The sequence below is a fragment of the Peromyscus maniculatus genome, chromosome 15, assembly GCF_049852395.1.
Source record: "Peromyscus maniculatus bairdii isolate BWxNUB_F1_BW_parent chromosome 15, HU_Pman_BW_mat_3.1, whole genome shotgun sequence".
Classification (NCBI taxonomy): Eukaryota; Metazoa; Chordata; class Mammalia; order Rodentia; family Cricetidae; genus Peromyscus; species Peromyscus maniculatus.
In genome coordinates, this window is record NC_134866.1 from 72,243,317 (window position 1) to 72,262,247 (window position 18,931).

The 18,931-nt window shown below is 48.1% G+C and overlaps 2 protein-coding genes across 2 annotated transcripts in view; one reads left to right on the forward strand and one right to left on the reverse strand.

Moving 5' to 3' along the window:
• Positions 1-341: 341 nt before the first annotated feature.
• LOC102916093 (S-methylmethionine--homocysteine S-methyltransferase BHMT2) lies at positions 342-15,097 on the reverse strand. Its single transcript, XM_006981770.4, has 8 exons — positions 14,984-15,097; positions 13,395-13,527; positions 11,438-11,529; positions 9,918-10,109; positions 7,506-7,653; positions 6,926-7,108; positions 5,964-6,192; positions 342-1,286 (listed from the first exon to the last, which is right to left on the reverse strand). Exons 1-8 carry the CDS (start codon positions 15,014-15,016, stop codon positions 1,205-1,207), a joined length of 1,092 nt encoding a protein of 363 aa, XP_006981832.3. The 5' UTR covers positions 15,017-15,097; the 3' UTR covers positions 342-1,204.
• The window catches only part of Dmgdh (dimethylglycine dehydrogenase), a 76,835-nt gene continuing 72,711 nt past the window's right edge, over positions 14,808-18,931 (forward strand). Inside the window, exon 1 of the mRNA XM_042261632.2 lies at positions 14,808-15,287. Coding sequence (XP_042117566.2) covers positions 15,202-15,287 — 86 coding nt within the window. The 5' untranslated portion in view covers positions 14,808-15,201. The remainder of the gene's footprint in view (positions 15,288-18,931) is intronic.

An 18,931-nucleotide genomic window follows, 5' to 3' on the forward strand; every position in this document is an offset into this window, starting at 1 on the left:
AGGAAGTGGAAATACTAATGCCTTGATTCAATCATTACAGAAAATAAAAGCAATGGCCGTGTGCATGCGGAGACAGTGCAGAGCAGTGGTCTAGGGTTCCAGATCTACAGCAGGTGGGCTCAAATGTCATGTCACTCCCATATGTATGACCTTGGCAAGTACAGTGGCCTCATCAGGCCTGTTGCCTCACCTGTAAACTGCTGTGCTAACAATGAAACCATCCCAGTTTTAACCCTGTGACTGTGTAGCCACGAGAGTAGAGAACAAAGCTAGAACGTGACAGTAATAGATACTTGTTATCATTATTCCAAAGAACATCTATGAAGTTTAGGACACTCAAATTCTATACAAGGAAAATAATTTGTGATTTTATTAATTGTCACACATTGCTACATTGTTGCAAAAAAGAGAAAAGTGGGCACACTGTCAGTGTACAACACAACCGTGGGTGAATCAAGAAACTATTACAGCAAGATGGACTTGAACTCTGACTTCTGAGAAGGTCTTGCAGGGTTCGGCTGCTTGACTTAATCAACAAGCATTTCATTGAGCATTGGTGATTATGCTATGCATGATGCTAAATAAAGAGGAATTTAAGCAGCATGTGATATGGTCCTGAGCTTCAGTAGCTTACAATCTGGCTATGTGTGGTTATAAAGATGCACTTACAAACTCTAAGACCTTGAAGCAAAAATCCTCGTTGAAAGCAAAGCGCTGAGATTTTAATAATCCTGCCGTCACTCACAACACCTTTGACGTGTCTTCTACTGAGATGTGTTTGTAGCTACAATAGAAATCACTTGAGAAAAGCATGCCAGAGCCCTGCTCCCTCTTCCTCAAGCATCTAGCTTAGACATCTGAATTATTCACTAAAATAGCTTCTTGCTGGCTTCTGATTATTTAAGAATGTCAGATCCACCCTGAGAGCCAACTCTGGTCATGCCTGATGACCTTCGCATGGGTGCACTGTGGCTTTACTACTCAGAGAGTACTTGGGGAGGGAGGACAGGTCCCGGTGCCTCCACATCCCCACCTCATCTGGCGAGCATGCTCAGGAGGGACGTGTTGCTTGGACTGAAGGGACAGTAGCTCACCGATGCTCAGCAGCTGGAAGAACAGGGCAGGCTGAGGACAGCAGCAGGAAGTCAGGGCTTGAGGCCATTTCTTTCTGTTCCGTCATTTCAGAGTTTTCTTTCCTTGCTTCTTACGCATCTGGCTTTGACAGCGAAGGACAGAAAGGTCTGCCTGAAGCTGGCAGCAGATTCTCCCAGTATTCCCGTCTAGCCCTGGGTTTGGAAGATATGCACCGTTAAGGAAAAGAACCATACTCACTTTATAAATTCTGTATGTCTTGTGTGTGTGTGTGTGTGTGTGTGTGTGTGTGTGTGTGTGTGTGTGTGTTAGAGAGGGAGAGGAAGAGGGGGAGGAAGAGAGAGAGAAAGAGAGAGGGAGAGAGAGAGGAGGGGGGAGAGAGAGATCAGACTAAAGCAGAACTTTTGTTTCAACACACAATCAGAAGAATTCTCTATATTCACACCAGGGGCTTTCTCACAATTTTTAAGTGTAGTATATATGTGTACATGTGTGTGGTGATGTTTTATTTGTGCTGAAATGTGGTGATATTTTATTTGTGGGTTAATAAGTAAAGCTTGCCTGGAGATCAGGGGGGAAAGGCCAACCATTTTAAGCAAACAAAGAAGTCAGGCAGCACACGCCCTTAATCCCTTAGCAGGCAGGGTCTCTTTGTGTTCAAGACCACACTAGAGAACAGAGCCACACTGGTGACACATGCCTTTAATCCCAGTACCAACCATAGAGACCTGAAGGTCTGTACAGACAGACAGACAGTGACAGAGCTGTGTAGGAAGAGGAAGTGAGGTAGCTGGGCTAAGAGCCAATGAGAGGGCAGAAAAGCCTGGGTAGACAGGAAGTCGCTCTCCTTGGAAGCTGTGAGTTGGTGAGGTGAGGTTAGCTGGTAGCTTTCCATATTTCCCTGATCTCTCTAAAGCTTTAGGCCAAATTTCTGGCTCTGTGTTTTTTATTTAATAAAACCATTTAGAAATTCATCTACACATGTGTGTATTCATGCTCATGTGCATATGTGTGTGTGTACACACAGAGGTCAGCTGTCTCCCTCAGTTGCCCTGTGCCTCATCTTTGGAGACGAGTCTCTGGTTAAATGAGAAGCTCAGGAGTTTGACTAATTTAGCTGGCTATGAGCTTCAGGGATCCACCTTTCTCCCCAGCACCCAGACTGCAGATGTGCGCTGCTGTGCTGGGCTTTACATTTGGGTTCTGGGGATGCAAACTCAGGCCCTCACTACTTTCATGGCTCAGTTACCGACTGAACCATCTCCCCATGCTGGTTTCCACACTAATCCTCTTACTCATCACTAGGCTTCAAGGCCTCCTTCCAGAACAACATATTTCAGTTGTAGGACTTTTTGCTACTACTAAATTCCATTCCATCCTGAAACATCCCGCAGAGCCCTCCTAACTCCACTCAGTATTTCAGTGAACTGAGAAGTTTATGGAAATAGTTTTAAATGTAACAAGGTAAAGAAGAATTCTTCAACAAAGTAACCAAGAACAGAGTACAAATGACCTTGTCAGGCTTCGTCCCTTGTTTTTGTGACAAAAGAGAAAGAGCATAGGATTCCTGGTCACAGACTTCGGTGTTAAATACATTCTCACAGCTTCCCTCACTTGACTTAGGAAACATGAAAGCAGTTAATACTTTTTTTTTTGGTTTTTCGAGACAGGGTTTCTCTGTGTAGCTTTGCGCCTGTCCTGGAACTCACTTGGTAGCCCAGGCTGGCCTCGAACTCACAGAGATCCACCTGGCTCTGCCTCCCGAGTGCTGGGATTAAAGGCGTGCGCCACCACCGCCCGGCAAGTTAATACTTTTATATGATACAATGTCAGAACACTTGGTTTATAATGACCCTGTGAATCACAACTTTCTGTGACCATTAGCAGGTTTGGAAGTTCAGGGTGCAAAGGGTACTTTAGTCTTTAGATTGATGTTTTAATCTTGTTGGCTCACTACTTTTAAGGATGCACAGGTGACGGCAGCTAAAATAAACTATTCTCACTTCTTTAAACTCGTAATCATCACCACACTGTCCTTCCTTTGTCTTTGATTACATTTGGTCCATTTTTATGAATTACACCCGTGGAAACCAGCTTCTCTGACAGACACCCATAGAAAGGTCTGGCAATGATTCCCTGCCTTCAGATCTCACCAAGATGGACAAAGAAGATGTATTCACTACATAACATCAGTGAGTAAACGGGACACCAGGAGAAGGTGACTCAAGTCATGACCAGCTTCTAGGAAATGTAAAGGACATGGTCTGGCATTGATATGGCAAGAAAGAATATACAGACACGTAGGAAGACAGAGCAAGGTTCATGGGGCTCTGAGTGAAACGTCTTTAACAATAAAGCGATGGGAACATATAATATAATTTAGAATCAGGAAGAACTCAGAGAAGATGGAGGCCTGTGATTTTTTCCTCCCACAATGAAAGAGGAAGTTAATTAGAAATTAACTAGAAAGCCAGCTGATACACAAAGAATGCAAGTCCAGTCATAAAGCCAACTTACATCTGGTGAGAATTTGGAAGATTGATGAAATGTAAGAGGGGAGAATCCACCGGACCCTGATGCTTGGAGCATTCCCCTTCAAGTGGTTCAAGGTTTGCCAAGTGGTTCCAGCAGAGCGCTGTGTTCTGAGGAGACTGTTGCACAGTGGGACATTGAAATGGAAGTGTGAAGGCACCAAGAGAATGGACACGACAGGTGTCAAAGGGGACCCATCCCATGGTCACTCCCCGGAAGTCTCAAAGGATGGCCCAGAGCCTGTCACACCCACAAGACACCACACTGGAAACTCAGAGTCACCAAAGAACAAAAGGTCAACATCTGCTCAGGAGCAGAGGGTCAGGCCACACTCTGAGTCTGTGCATGAGAGCGAGAGCATGGGCCTGGCCCCGAGAACCACCCAAAGGACAATGGGACCCCAAACAGGGCATCTTGGGGTGACCTGCTGGGAAAGCAAGAAGCTGAGGGGAAGTAGCGGTCCAAGAGAATGCTAGAGGTGTGGGAGCAGACCAGAGTTTGCAGGGAAGACTGAAGAACCTGTCCCATGCTTGTGGAGATCTGCCAGGCTCAAGAGGGCTGCCTCCAATAGGGTGACAATCCAGTGATGAGAAGATTTCCTTTACATCCTCTGTCTGTCTGTTTTCTTTTTACTCCATGTATGATACGAAGATGAGTGCTCTGTTTTTATGTACACCAGAAGAGGGCATCGGATTCCATTGTAGATGGTTGCAAACCACCATGTGGGTGCTGGGAATTGAACTCAGGACCTCTGAAAGAGCAGCCAGTGCCCTTAACCTCTGAGCCATCTCTCTGCCTGCTCCTTCCTTTAGGAGGCTTTGCCAGACAAAAGAAGTTTTACATTTGAAATGTGTTCTGAGTCTTGATTCTGTGGGGAGCTGAACTCTTAATTATTAAGTTGAGACCGTGTCTCAATTTAAAGTGATTATGAGACTTCCTGTTCCCTAAGAACGCAATCTTGGGACACGTCAGTGTGCTCACTTTGTACCTACAAAGACAGGAATTTACTCATCAAGCAGGTTTAAGGGATAGGACAGAAAACATCTCATGACATGTCATGAGTCTGCTTGAACGACAACTGTAACAATATTGTAAATGCCATTCTCCGGCTTTATATTCTAAAAGCAACCTGTAGATGAAGCCCGGAAGACTTAATTATGATCACAGAATAGGACATAGTGGTTAAAAATGTTAATAGTAGAACTTGAGGCAGCCGAAGGACGGGGCCAGGAAAATCGCTCAGTCAGAAAAGTGTGTGCCAGGCAAGCATGAGGACCCGAGTTCAAGTCTTAACACCCCCACAAAAAGCCAGGTCTAGTGGTGTGCATTTGCAATCTTGGTGCTGGGAGGCAGAGACGGGTGGGGCCCACGAGCCACGAGCCAGCCAGCCTAATCTAATTGGGAAACTCCAGGCACTAGTGAGAAAGACTATGTCAGAAAACCAAGGTGGATAGCACCTGAGGTTGTTCAGAATACTTCTTACACACACACACACACACACACACACACACACACACACACACGGTGCAAGGAGATAGACCAAAAAGTAGAAGAGAGAAGAAGAGTAGAGAGAAACAGCAGAGAATCTATTCTTACTTTATAGAATGTACTTCATACTGATGGATTAAGACATAGGCAGCTACGTAGTAGCTACATAGTAGGGTGAATACAGAGAACACTACTTTACTCTCTCTCTCTCTCTCTATATATATATATACATATATATATATATGTGTGTGTGTGTGTGTGTATATGTGTATATATATATATCCAAGGAGCTAGAAGAAAGGGGTTTGAATATTTTTACCACAAAGAAATGGTAAAATTTCTACTGGAGGAGATAGGCATGTTTTTGTTTTAACCTCACTTGGACATTATCCATTGTGTACATGTGAGGAAACATCATGTGGCATCCATAAATATGTGTAATTTTTTATATCCATTAAAAATGTATTTTGAAACCTAATCCATATAACCACAAGAGTTGGGTATTTGGGGGGGCTACAATTGAGTCACAAGGGTGGAGCCCTAGTTAATTCGATTAGTGGCCTTATCAAAGACGCCCCAGAGAGCTTGCCTTGACCCTTGTATTATGAGAGTCCTGTTGTGGGATATTTGTATACTGTATGAAAATATATTGCTGTGATTGGTTTAATAAAGAGCTGAATGGCCTATAGCTAGGTAAGAGGTATAGGTGAGACTTCCGGGCAGAGAGAGGAAGTAGAAGATGAATCTAGGCAGGCAGGGACTGTGTGGGTTCCTTCGCCTTGTACCCTCATCGTGTTTACAGCAACACACAGAAGAGGATGGGGAGGAATTAGGAGCGCAATTAAACCCACCTTGCTCTGATCCAGGGTTTGGTGTGCATGTCCAAACCACTGCCCCAGCTGCCATGTTTCTCTGAAGCCGGAGGCAAGAACCCCCTTTCCGGGGCCAGCTCCTCAGCAATCGCCCTGATGTGGTAGGGCTCGAATCCGCAGCAGCCGCCAATGTACCTGACCCCCAGGTTGTAGGCCTCTCTGGCGTATTTTTGAATATCCCATCGGGTCGCAACTCTGGGCTCCAAGCCTGTAATACAATGGTTTCTGTTATCATTCTGCTGTGGTTTGAATTCGAAATGTGCCCCACAGGCTCATACGTTTTCTGAATACTTGGTCCCCAGCTGTGGACTATTTGGAAATGCTGCACGGCTTTCACCGGAGGCGGGCCTTGAGGTTTGATTGGCACCTTGGCGTCCTGTCTTCATTCAGTTTCCTGACTGTGGAGTTCACTTGACCATCTACCGCATGCTCCTGCGGCCATGCCTCCCCACTGCGATGGACTGCCTGCCCTTGACTCTGAGCTTCCCCAAAGTTCCTTCTCATCAGGTATTTGGTGAACACAACCAGAAAAGTGACCAATGCAGCTCATTTTCAAATGACAGATTCTCGGCTGACTGGCCTTCTCCTCCACCCCACCCGCACCCCAGTTTAACAAAACCAATATAGTGCTGGAAAGATTATGCATCCTTTAGGTGGCTTCTGTTTGGTTAGCACTGAAGGTTTTTTTTTTTTTTTCTTATATGGCCTTATATTATAAAACTGTATCAATTTAGTCACAGTAAGAAACCTAAGGGCCAGGTGGTGGTGATACACGACTTTAATCCCAGCATTCGTGAGGCAGAGGCAGGCATTTCTCTATGAGTTCAAGGCCAGCCTGGTCTACAGAGCGAGTTCCAGGACAGCTAAGGCTACACAGAGAAACCCTGTCTTTTAGAAAACCAAGCCAAACCATAAGGAACTTTACATGCACCCAAGCTTACCAAAAGGATATTCCGGGAGGTCTACAAACCCTCCCTTGCCACAGTCAGGTGTGTGGAAGCCCAGACATTGCATCATCAGGTGAGCTTGCAGCCCCGAATCCCCGAGGCCCTTCTTCATGAGCTTCATGGTCTGCAGGCTGGTCCAGGGTCCGAATCGGCAGTTGACCCCAATGATGTTTGCCCCTGTGCAAGGCAATGAAGAACCATTGCAACTTACGGTGGATTCATTTGTCTGTTCATTCTGTTCATGGCAGTTAGAAGCTGAGCTGGCTGGGGTGCATGCCTGTCATTACAGCATCTGAGAGAGCAGGCGGGTCACAAATTCAACACTGGCATAGGCCACATTGATTAGAAACGGTTCAACCTCATTCCAAATCAACCAACCAACCAACTAACCAACCAATCAACCAACCAACTGTCCAACCTATCAACCTTAGAAGCGAGTTTAGAGATTAGCTACCCTAGGATTGTAGACAAGACCATTTCCTTCTTGTTCTTTTATTTCTCTGACAACACTGAGCAAATGCATTTCACAAGCAGCCTGTGCATCGCCCGCCCATCTCATCGCGGCCCACTTTACCTGCCTGCGCCAGCTTGACTGCACATTCTCCAGGGGTCACGTCATGCATGTCCCCCTCCGGCCCGATGCACATGGTCGCAGCCACAGGTTTGCCCACTTCCCTCAAGACTTCCACAGCCCACACAGCTTCTTCCACGTGCTCAAAATACTAGGAGACAGCACTTTTTAAAATGGGCCTCAAGTGAAAGTAGACTTTTGAATGGTAAAGCCCAAGTGCTGGGAAACTGTTATAAAAATGAAGAAATCTATAATATGTGATACAGCTTGCTGAGGAATGTGTCTGACAGATTATGTAAAGAACAGCTTTCTGAGTAAACATTGGAGTTCCGTCCATGAGAATATCTGGAGTTTTATATGGGGATCAGTATATGGTGACATTGTGACTGTTAGTAAAACAAAAATCAAACCATTTAAAGGTTGTTTAAATATGTATATATGTTGAAACAGGCAATGGTGGCACATGCCTTTAATCCCAGCATTCGGGAAGCAGAGGCAGGAGGATCTCTGTGAGTTCAAGACCAGCCTGGTCTACAGAGCAAGTACCAGGACAGCCAGTGCTACACAGAGAAACCCTGTCTCTAAAAACAAAACAACAACAAAAACAAAACAAAAAGCCAAAAAAAATAGTTATATATTTAAAATAAAAATCTTGAAGGAACACACATTTTTGTCACCGGAAGTCCAATGTGCTATTCTTGTACCACAGAGCCACCTAGGAATAAAAATTTTACTTATTGATTTAAGGATCATCTTTTATGGAACTGGGGTTAGCTCTGAAAAATAATATTTTATCATGCATTATTCTTCACAGTTATTCTGTATCATTTCTGGCTAAGTATCCCAGGCACTCCATGAAGCTGGAAGGGGAAAGTAGGAAAGTGTTCCCAGAAGGTTAGACTGAGGCACAGAGCAAGAGATGGAGCTACTGGGTGTCCTTGCTGATGGTGGCCAGGGTGTCCTTGCAGGGGTGCTTCCCGGAATTCCCCTTCCGTGCCATCATTAAAATGGTGACCTAAGTGGACAGGAGCCAGAAGAAATCTCCCTGTTTCTTGTTTCCTCGCTCTTTTTTTTTTTAAATATTTAAGACAGGGTTTTTCTATGTAGCCTTGGCTGTCCTGAAACTCGCTCTGTAGACCAGGCTGGCCTCAAACTCGGAGACCTGCCTGCCTCTGCCTCCTGAGTGCTGGGAATAAAGGTGTGTGCCACCAGGCATGGTTTCTTTCTTCACTATTGAAAGAAATTCTACACAAGCCCATTGAGGAATGAAAAGATAATCAAGGGAAGCTCTGAAAACATGGTGCATGTTCCTGCCCAGGTGGACAGTATTCCTGGAATCGGCACTGAGGAGCAGACAGCCCTGGGCCTTGAGCTGGTCTGAACTAGCAGACCTAGTGATGAGGAGAAGACCTGGGTTGAGGGTTTGATCCCAGGCAGGAACAATGGGGGAGAAAAGGGAGAGAGTGTCCCTCATGTCCAGCCCACGACCAATTGTTTGGCTTAGATATGAAATGTCCCTCAATAGGTTCATGTGGCGAAGGCTTAGAACTTAGCTGCTGGGCATTGAGCAGGCTTGGACCATGAGGACTCTGACTTCATCAGTCCACTTAGATGTGGATGGATTCATAGCATCTTTGGGAAATAGGACGAGGTGGGGTCTGGTGAGAGGAAGTGGGTCCTGGAGGTGTCCCTTTGAAGGCCACCTTGTCTCTGGCTCCTTCCTGCTGCCCCCTCCTTTTCCTGGCTGCCATGTCCCACTCTGCCATGCCCTCCCTCCACCATGACTCCTGACCTAGAACAGAGCCAGGTGACCAGAGCCAGCCGGCCGAGGACCTCCAAAACCGGGAGCCCAAGTGGTTTCTTCTTAAGTTGATCTTCTCAGGTATTGTGTCCCAGCGACAACAATAACAAAAACCTGACTTAATAGATCAATCCTTTCTTTAAATGCCGCGTTCACGTGATGAGCTGAGGAATGGCAGAGAGGCAGTGGGAGAAAGGCCAGGATGGAGAAGACAGTTACCCAGTGCCAAGTCTTGCTAGTGAGATCCCGGTGAACCTGGGCAGCCATCTGCTAGGCTGCTAGGCTTTGCCCTCTCACTGCCTCCAATCTCCCCAGCCCCCAGCACTTTCCAGCCTGGCCTCTCCTTTGGGAGGGGATTCGTGTCCTAAGCCACTGTCCTCTTTTTCTCTTCTCACTGTCCCCCAAGTCAGCTACTACAATCACATAAACCCCAGGAAGCAAAACCCATACTGAGGCATGCGGTGGGGTCCATCCCTCACCTCACAGAGAACCCTGCCTGAAGATGGCGGAGCCTTGCCTGGAATGCAGTGCATCAACCTCCACCTCTGACCGTCCACAGGGAAGAAATGAGGACACAGAGCACCCCTGTCCGGTTCCTCTCAGACCAGCCTTACCTCTGCGATCAAGAAGTCCACATTTTTCCTGACAAAAACTTCTAGCTGTAGTCGAAAAAGGTTTTTAATCCTGGTTTCATCCTTGTGGTATTTGTACAGTGATGTCTGGCAGAGGCAGCCAGCCACCAAAGCATCCTCTCTGTCAGCCACTTCCCTGGCGAGGTCGCAGGCAGCTGCATTTACGTCTTCCCACTGAGAGCAAGAGCAGAAACACGGGCCTGGTGTTTTAAACGCCAAATAAAGCGAGTCACGGACGGATGGACGGACGGAGCAAGGAGCACGTCAGCCCTGCAAATGGCCATTCAAGAAGAGTTGGGCATAATCTCCTCTGCTACGGGTGACTCCTGTGTGAGCCAGGGGAGGAGGGTGCATGTACATGTCATGTTATCTTTTGACACAGGGTCTTTCTTTCACTGAGTCTGATTCTCACGGATTTGGCTAGATAGTCAGGCTCCAGGGAATCTGCCTGCCTCTCCCCCCCCCCCCCCCCCCGTCCACCCCCCCGTCCACCCCCAAACCTGGTGATGGGTTACAGATATGCATCAGTGTACCTGGCTTTTACACAGGTTCTGGGAATCCAAACTTAGGTTGTGTGCTTATACAGCAAGTACTTTATTAACGGAGCCTTCTCCCCAGCTCTACCAGTGACTTTATACTTCCATCATCGCTATTACCCACACTGAATTTTTAAAACATAAATTTAGATTAATTGTGAAGTATAGTGGTGCATTCCTTGATGATGATGATGATGATGATGATGATGATGATGATGTGTATATGTATTTTACCTGCATGTATGTCTGTATACCATGTATGTCTCTGATGCCCTTGGAGGCCAGAAGAGAGCATCAGATCCCCAGGGGTTAAAGCTCCAGACAGTTGTGAGTTGCCATGTGGGTACTGGGAATTGAACCCAGGTCCTCTGGAAGAGCAAGTGCTCTTACCTGCTGAGCCATTTTTCAGTTCTACCGCATTGGATTTTAATAACTTTATTTGTTCCCCCCTCATAAAGATCATTAGCTTCTTCAGAAGAGGATCTAAGCCTCTTGCAATAGTTTGAATGTAATTGGCTCCCATAAGCTCATAGGTAGTGGCACTATTGGGAGGTGTGGCCTTGTTGGAGGAAGTGTGTCACTGTGGGGGCGGGCTTTGAGGTCTTTTTTTACTTAAGCTTTGCTCAGTGAGACAGTTGGCTTCCTGTTGCCTTCTGATCAAGATGTAGCCAGCATCATGTCTACCTGCACGCTGCCATGATCTCCACCATGATGATAACGGACTGAACCTCTGAAACTGTAAGCCACCACCTCAGTTAAATATTTCCTTTATAAGAGTTGCTGGGGTCATGGTGTCTCTTCGCAGCAATGAAAACCCTAACTAAGATATTCTGTTTCATACACGTGTGTGTGGAGTGGCAAGTTCACGACTGGCAGCAAAGTGCAGACACACAGGAGCCCAGTTCCACCCCCTCCCACGGGAAGCCTCCGACCTTGGCAGCTGCTCCCTACCTGCACCCCAGTTACCTTGCTTTCCATCTTGTCCTCAGAGGCAGAAAAGGTGAACGTCTGCAAGACATCGGCTCCTGCTCTCAAGAATTCTGTGTGGAGCTGACGAACTGGCCAGCAATTGAAATTGCAATGACAAAATCAAGCTCCAGATGCTTACATTCTCAGTAGCAGCCCCCCCCCCCCCCCCGCCCTCCACTTCCTTCCCTCCCCACCATGCCCAGTTTCAAACCCAGAACTGATAAAGCTACAGATTAAAGTCAGTCGTGTGGCAGGGCACCATGCACCATGGATCACCGCACAGGGGCCTGCTGACTGGCCTCAAGAGGGTTGCACGCAGAGAATAAAGTCTGGCTAGCTCTGTGCCCCCCTCATCCCTTGTCTGGAGTTTATTCACACAGCAATGTGTGAAGGATGCCACTGGCCTTTTATCACCAGCGTGGGAAGGGTAAAGCAGCTCACACACAGGGCTGCAGGCCTGTGTATGACACCCACAGCAGGCTGATTCAGCAAAGTGTGAAGGAGCCATGTGATAAGCAGCCCCGGCTGCCCCAGCCTCTCAGAAAGTCACCTCCCCTGGGCTGGGAATGTAGCTTACTCCGCAGAATGCTTCCTTAGTAAGAATAAAGTCCTGGGTTTGATCTCCAGCATCCTGTAAGGCAGGTGTGATAGCTCATGACTTAGCACTCAGGTGGAGGCAGGGGGATCAGACCTTTGAGGTGATCCTCAGCTACATAGCTAGCTTGAGGCCAGCCTAGGATGTCTGAGACCCCGCCTAAAAAAACAAAAAGGAAAGAAAAGAAACTCCCCTCCCCCTCCACTACTTCTCTTCCCCACCATCACCCCCCCCCCCAATTTAATACATTCAGTTTAGCTGAAAGATCTTCCAAAAGTAAGAAAAAAAAATTGAAAAATTCCCAAGAGGCACCAGAGAAGCAAAGCTATTCTGTCCTCCACAGAAAGCAGGTGTATGGGCAACCTGGGGAAATAACACTAGCGGCCTCAGGGCTCTAAGGATGCCTGGGCAGCTCATGGGGGTAAACTGTCCTCACAGCTGGCCCTCGTCCTGCCCCATGTGACAGACAAAGAAGCAGATTCTCAAAGAGGTCAAGGGACTTGTCTAAGGTCACACAGCTGGTCTGGGGAAGAACCACGCAAGGACCCCAACTTTGTCTTGTGCATTATATACGCCTGAATGAAATCAGGTAGATTCAAGCCACACTTTCAGCTTGTGGCCTGATCTCCCTTCTTATTCTTTGGCCTTAACTGCCTCCCTGACACACACACACACACACACACACACACACACACACACACACACACACACACTCTAGGAAAGCAAGGGAAATCAATAAAGCCAGATATAGTTAAAGCACCATTGTGACGTCACCAACCAATTGCAATGGTTTCTACTTCCAACTCTTTTATTTATATTCCCCCCACCCCAAGTCAGGAAGATGAAGGGGTGTTCTTCCTTTCTCTGCACTCTGGTCCCCACAGTCTGGCTGTCTGCTCCATTAAGCTGGTGATGGCCATCAGCCATTATCACCATGGCCATGAGTGTTATCTACCGTGCACAGCCTTCAGCAGGATGAATCTAAAGCAATTAACGATTTTTGCTAACTTAAGAAAACTCTTGAATAGCTACAAGGAAAATTCCCAAGGAATGAACTGTGAAAAATATATATTAACAATGCTTGTTCAAGAAAATATGAGTGCAGAGAGGGAGAGAGGAAGGGAGGGATGGAGGGAGGAAGAGACAGAGACAGAGACAGAAAGGAGGAGGAAAGAGGGAGACAGAAAGACGATTATCTCTGTGCTTCAGTCCACACACTGCCGTGCCCTCCACCTCTTGGTAATTTTGCAAGGGAAACAGTCCTTAGGACATGCTTGCTGTTATTCCTTGATTTTCTCTCGCCGGTGCTGAAGCTAACTCTCACCTGCATACAGACTTCGGGGTGACGCGGACACTCACCTGCACTTGGATGCTCCACCACTGCTTCTGGAGTCCACAGCCCTGCCTTCACGAACCCTCTCTTCTCCAGAGAGAAGAGAAAGCCGCCGTCCCCAACCACAAGCTCCCCGCTGTCCAGACGGTCCAAAATGCCCTGGGGAAGAGACCAGAGACTCTAGACTCTCTGCACACCCCATTTTGCCTTTTAAAACCATTTCCAATTTTAGGAATGTTGGTCTTGTGTTCTTCAGGCAGCAATTCTGATAAAATTATGTCTAGGAGTGTTTCAGAAGCCATTGCAGCATGATTCCTGGACAATCTAAATAACTATTTTGTGCAGTTAAGGAGCTATGGATAGGTACTTTTTTTTTTTTTTTCTCAATTGACACTTTCTGGGTCTAACTATACATGGTGCTGGAACTGAGTTCAGGTCCTCTGGAAGAGCAGCAAGGGCCCTTGACTTCTGAACCACCTCCCGAGTCCCTGCCCAACATTTTAAATTCTCTATTTTTCTTCATCGTCATTATAAAATGGCTAGTTTATGGAAATTTGAACCCGGAGCAGCCAATAGCTCATCCCTCCTTGTTGTCTCCGCCACCTCGCTTAATTCTAGTGCCAGATTAGGTGAAAAGGATGGGGAGAGTCAACCGTAGAGGATGTGAATTCAGCAGTCCTGTTTCTCATTCACATTCCATTATTGGCAGTGCACCTGCTGATCTGATGGTGAGGACCTGGGGTTCCTTTACATCCCCCTTTTGAAGACATCAACCCTGAAACCTCTGATTTACCCTCGGGGCTCAGGATGAGACGGTTGGTCCTCAGAGGAGGCCATTTGCCCCATGGCTAGTGGGACACAGCTGTTAATGGCTGACTAACAACTTAGCAACTGACTGAACCTGGACTGTGAACCTCGCACAGGTCACCTCTGTTCCCAGTTTCTTAGCATTTCCTATGTCTGCTGCCCCCAAGACTCTGAATTGCGTCTAGGTGGGCTGTTGGGGGTGGGTGGGTCCTGGGAGGCCCCTCCTCCAAGTTCATGCCTTTCTGGTTGGTTGGGATCCCTGGCTTCCACAAGTCCTCAGTGCTGTGGGAATGAAGCCGGTATGTGGTCGCCATGGGAGAAAGGCAGGCTATGGGACTGCCTTCTGAAGGCAACAGAGGGGACTCCCACACCCACCCCTGTGACCTGCAAGGTGTCCTTGCTTCACACAGCACTGGTTGATGCGCTCACAAAACATAAGAGAAACTGATAGGAACACCCATGTGTGAACCCCAGGAGCTATTGCGTGCGCTCCCTTGAGCAAGAACAATGAGAGTCCCCTGAGTCCAAAAACTTGACCTCAGGTTCCTCCTCTGCCCCGAGCGCGATCACGGACTCTGGGCACAGTCGCCTGACTTTGGGGCCTCAGTCCCTCCCCCCGCGCCACCGCCCATACTGGGGATACCAGTACATGCAGATACTCTGGGCTGGGTAAGGGCTCCGTGAATGCTAATCCACTCGCGATCCGGTAAACTGAGGCTCTGGGCCGCCCAGCCCGGTGCCGTAGGGGTTTGGCTGAAGGCGGGATTCGAACTCCCCAGGAAAGGAAGAAGGGCTGGGCAACACTCACCTTCTTGGCCCGCGGGCCTCCGGCTGGTGCCATGTCTCCGCGACTGTGCAGGCGCGGGTCCGGTGGCACCGGTCCCGGAGGCGCCGTGGTGCCCGAGCCCGCCCCTGGATGGGAGGACCTCTCCCGCCCTCTCCGTCCTCCCCCTCTCCTTCCGCCCTCCGCCTTAGGCCGCCATCGGTGCTCGGTGCTCATCCGTCCGTGCTCGCCTCCCCTCCACCATGCTCCGCCCGGGCGCGCTGCGGCTGCGGGGTCTTGTGCTGCGGGGCTCCCCGGGGCGCCCAAGCTCCACCGGCCGCCGGGAAGGGTGAGTGCCCGCCACCTGCAGGTGGGGAAGAGGGGCATCCCAGGAACGGGCTGGGGTCCTCCTGGGATTCCTTACAACTACCAGGGAAAACTGTCAGTCTCTCTGGCCCCAACCCCTGTCCGGTCAGCAGTGGGCAGTTGTGAGGATGTCTGCAAGAGCCTGTCTCCTGTGCGCAAACAGCTGGATGCTGTTGTCTGCGATTCACTCGCACCCGATGGTGGTTGTTATCATCACTGTTTTGTTTTCAATGATTAATACGCCGCCGAGCTTATTCTATTCCAGGGCGAATTGATTTGCCTTATTCTTTTTAATGGCTGCATAGTTTTTCATTTGATCAATATTCTATAATATAATTAAGCAGCCTACTCATAAACAATTAGACTGCTTCGGGTTGACTGGTAGTGCAGAGAACGTGAACCTGACATTTTAAATGCACGTGTGTTTTGGCAAATATGACAGTCTGCTTTGTTTTGTTTCTTAATTTTTTTTTTTTTTTTTTTAGTCAGGGAAAGGGTTAGGTCATTTGAAAGATCAAAAAACAGCATCAAACTTGCCCAAAGACAGCGAGATTCCGATAAGAACTGGATGCTCCTCGGGTGGGTGCTTGTTTCCCATGTCTTCCTTGGCTCCCAGAGTAGGGTTGTGAAACTGCAGAAGTGAGATGGCATTTTCCTGTAGTATCTGTCTGTATGTACAAGAGCGGGACAGCATCTTTGACTCTCCCGTCCTGACGTCATTGCTGACGTCACCCACGGTGGCAAGGGGAGGTTTCTACTCACAGAGTCGCTCAACAAACATTATTAGGAACTGACTCCGCTTGCATTTTACATCCTATGGTGTGCAAGGGCTGCTTTTGAGTCGCATCTAGCCAGCCTTTATTGGCAGATTTTTTACATGGCGCCTGTGGTGTGCAGGCTGGTTCCTGGTTCTGGGAATGCAAGGCCCACAGAACGGGAGTTCTGGAAGACACTGCAGCTGCTGGCTGAGCACAGTTTCCTCATCAGCAAAGATAGGATGCTAATCCTGCTCTGCCTGGCTTACAGGGGTGCTGCAAACCCCAAGTGAAGGAACGCACAAGAGAGATTTGTGTGCTGCGAAGGCATCACAATTGGGAAACTGCGCCGAACACCGAAGGAGATAGAAAGTTGTTGACCTTGGGTTAAGTTGTTCAAAACTGATTAGACAAATACAGTCTAACATTAAAGGCTTTTTAAAAATGTGTGTGGAGTGTTTATATTCATATGGCATATGCATCTGTCCTGAAAGGTTGAGTCATCACAGATGACATTTCTCTTCTAAGAACTGTAAGGCAGGCTGAAGTGTTGGTAAAAGCCTGAAGTCCCAGTACTCAGGAGGCTGAGGCGGGATGTCAACCTCAAAGCCATCGCAGGCTGTGGAAAGTGAGACCTTGTCTCAAAAACCAACCGGGAACAACAGCCACAAAAGAGAATTCTATGAGTTCCTTCTACAAGCTTTCCAGCTTTTCTGTCAGCCTGAAATTGTGTGTCTGAATACAAAGTCACACCCCATGTCGTTAAACCTGTGTGGAAAGTGTGAGTTTTGTCTGGCAAACTCTGAAGGCAGGTTAGCATTTAGACAACAAGATGCTCAACAATGTAATATTCATCAGATAAACGTATCATCTTTTCCCAAATAAGGTGTGATAGACAAGCACAGCGGTTACTATCATGTCGGTCCGAGGGAAGGGTCCAGACTGCTTTGTTCTCGCTTTGAAACTTATCCTTAAGCTGGCAGTGATGGCGCACGCCTTTATTTCCAGCACTCAGGAGGCAGAGGCAGGCAGATCTCTAAGTTCGAGGCCAGCCTGGTCTACGGAGCAAGTTCCAGGACAGCCAGGGCTACACAGAGGAACCCTGCTTGAAACAAGCAAAACAACAACAAAACCTTATCCTTAAAATGACAACTTTTGGTTTGGTGTCACCAAATACGCTATGGAGAATCTTCCCAGAATTCTTTTTAATTCATATCGTGACTTTCTATGTGAGATACTAATGGAATAAAGAGACTGGTGACCAGGAAAGAATTAAGGAATTAACCCATCACATTCTGTGGTCACGCTTCACAGGACTGACTGTGTCTTGTGTTAGGGGAGCCAGATGCACCCCTGAGGCCCCTCCGCGTGCAGCCTCAGTGGCCTTTCAGAGCCCAGCCCTTCCCTGTGCTGACTGCCCACAGCTGCCCCTGCAGCTTGGGAGCCTTCACGCTCCGCCCCTTTATCCTTCCTCATGCAGCCCCCTCATGCCTTCCTGTTGATGGATGCTGCTGCCACCCGCACCTCCCCTCAAAGAGTGCTTCGTTGCTGTGAGGCCCACATTTCTAGTTCACTTGCTTCATCTCCTGCCTCTGCTGTGAGCTTCAGAACTCCGAGGCCCTGTGTGTCCAACCCCGGGAAGGCAGGAAGCATGCGATAAATAAAAGAGGAAATGAGGCAATGACCAACAAGCCCCTCTGCCCTAAGAGCAATGCCAATGCCAGAACGCCACCCTTTAGGGACCTGTGTAGGGAAGGCATGCCCGGAGAGGGCTGGGAATAAGTCATGAAAATGATCAGATGTGTTCACTGGACATACCTATGGGATGTGGGCACTGGGAGGGGGCTGAGACCAGTGACTAATATGATATTGTCCCTGCCTGCCTTCAAAAAGCTCACAGGGCAGCTAGGAAGACCATTCTGCAAACCGATGACTTAGAGAAGCCAGAAGAGGAGGATACTTCTCCATCCATCTCCCTTCAGCTTGGGGAGCCCTCAGAGAGAAGAGGATGAAGACTGGGGCTTTTCTAAGACTAAAATCAATAGGCGTGTGTGGGGGTGAGGGCATGTGCAGCCTAGAGGTTGGGTGCCCTCTTCAGCTGCTCTCCAAACTGTTTTTTGAGGCAGAGTCTCTCACTGATTAGGCCAGGAAGGCTGGCCAGCAAGACCCAGGAATCTTCTTGTCTTTGCTTCACCAGAGCTGAGATTTCAGGTGAGGGCTACATGCCTAACGCCATTTGCGTGGATCCTGAGGCTTGAACTTGGGCCCTCATACTTGAAGAGCATTTTATCAGCTGAGCCCAGCCCCAGAATGTGAGTGTTTTTTTTTTTTTTTGGGGGGGGGGGACTTGTTTGTTTGTTTGTTTGTTGAGACAGAGTTTCTCTGTTCAGTCCTGGCTGCCCTGGAATTCACTCTGTATAGACCAGACTGGCCTCAAACTCACAAAGATCCACCTGCCTCTGCCTCCCAAATGTTGGGGTTAAAGGCACATGCCACCACCACCGACCAGTCAGAGTGTGTGTGTGTGTGTGTGTGTGTATGTGTGTGTGTGTGTGTGTTTTGGTTTTTCAAGACAGGGTTTCTCTGTGTAGCTTTTTGTGCCTTTTCCTGGAACTCGCTTTGGAGACCAGGCTGACCTGGAACTCACAGAGATCTCCCTGCCTCTGCCTCCCAAGTGCTGGGATTAAAGGCATGCACCACCACCGGCTGGCCAGAATGTGGTTTTTTTTTTTTTTTTTTTTTTTTTTTTTGGTTTTTCGAGACAGGGTTTCTCTGTGTAGCTTTGCGCCTTTCCTGGGACTCACTTGGTAGCCCAGGCTGGCCTCGAACTCACAGAGATCCGCCTGGCTCTGCCTCCCGAGTGCTGGGATTA

Bases quoted from the DNA above. Each gene is read 5' to 3' on its own strand.
- LOC102916093 (XM_006981770.4), bottom strand. From the start codon at position 15,016: ATGGCACCAGCCGGAGGCCCGCGGGCCAAGAAG. The intron at 10,110-11,437 runs GTAACTGGGGTG...TCTTGCTCTCAG, and splicing joins AGGACAAGATGGAAAGCAAG to TGGGAAGACGTAAATGCAGC. The intron at 7,654-9,917 runs GTAAGGCTGGTC...GCTGTCTCCTAG, and splicing joins TGGACTTCTTGATCGCAGAG to TATTTTGAGCACGTGGAAGA.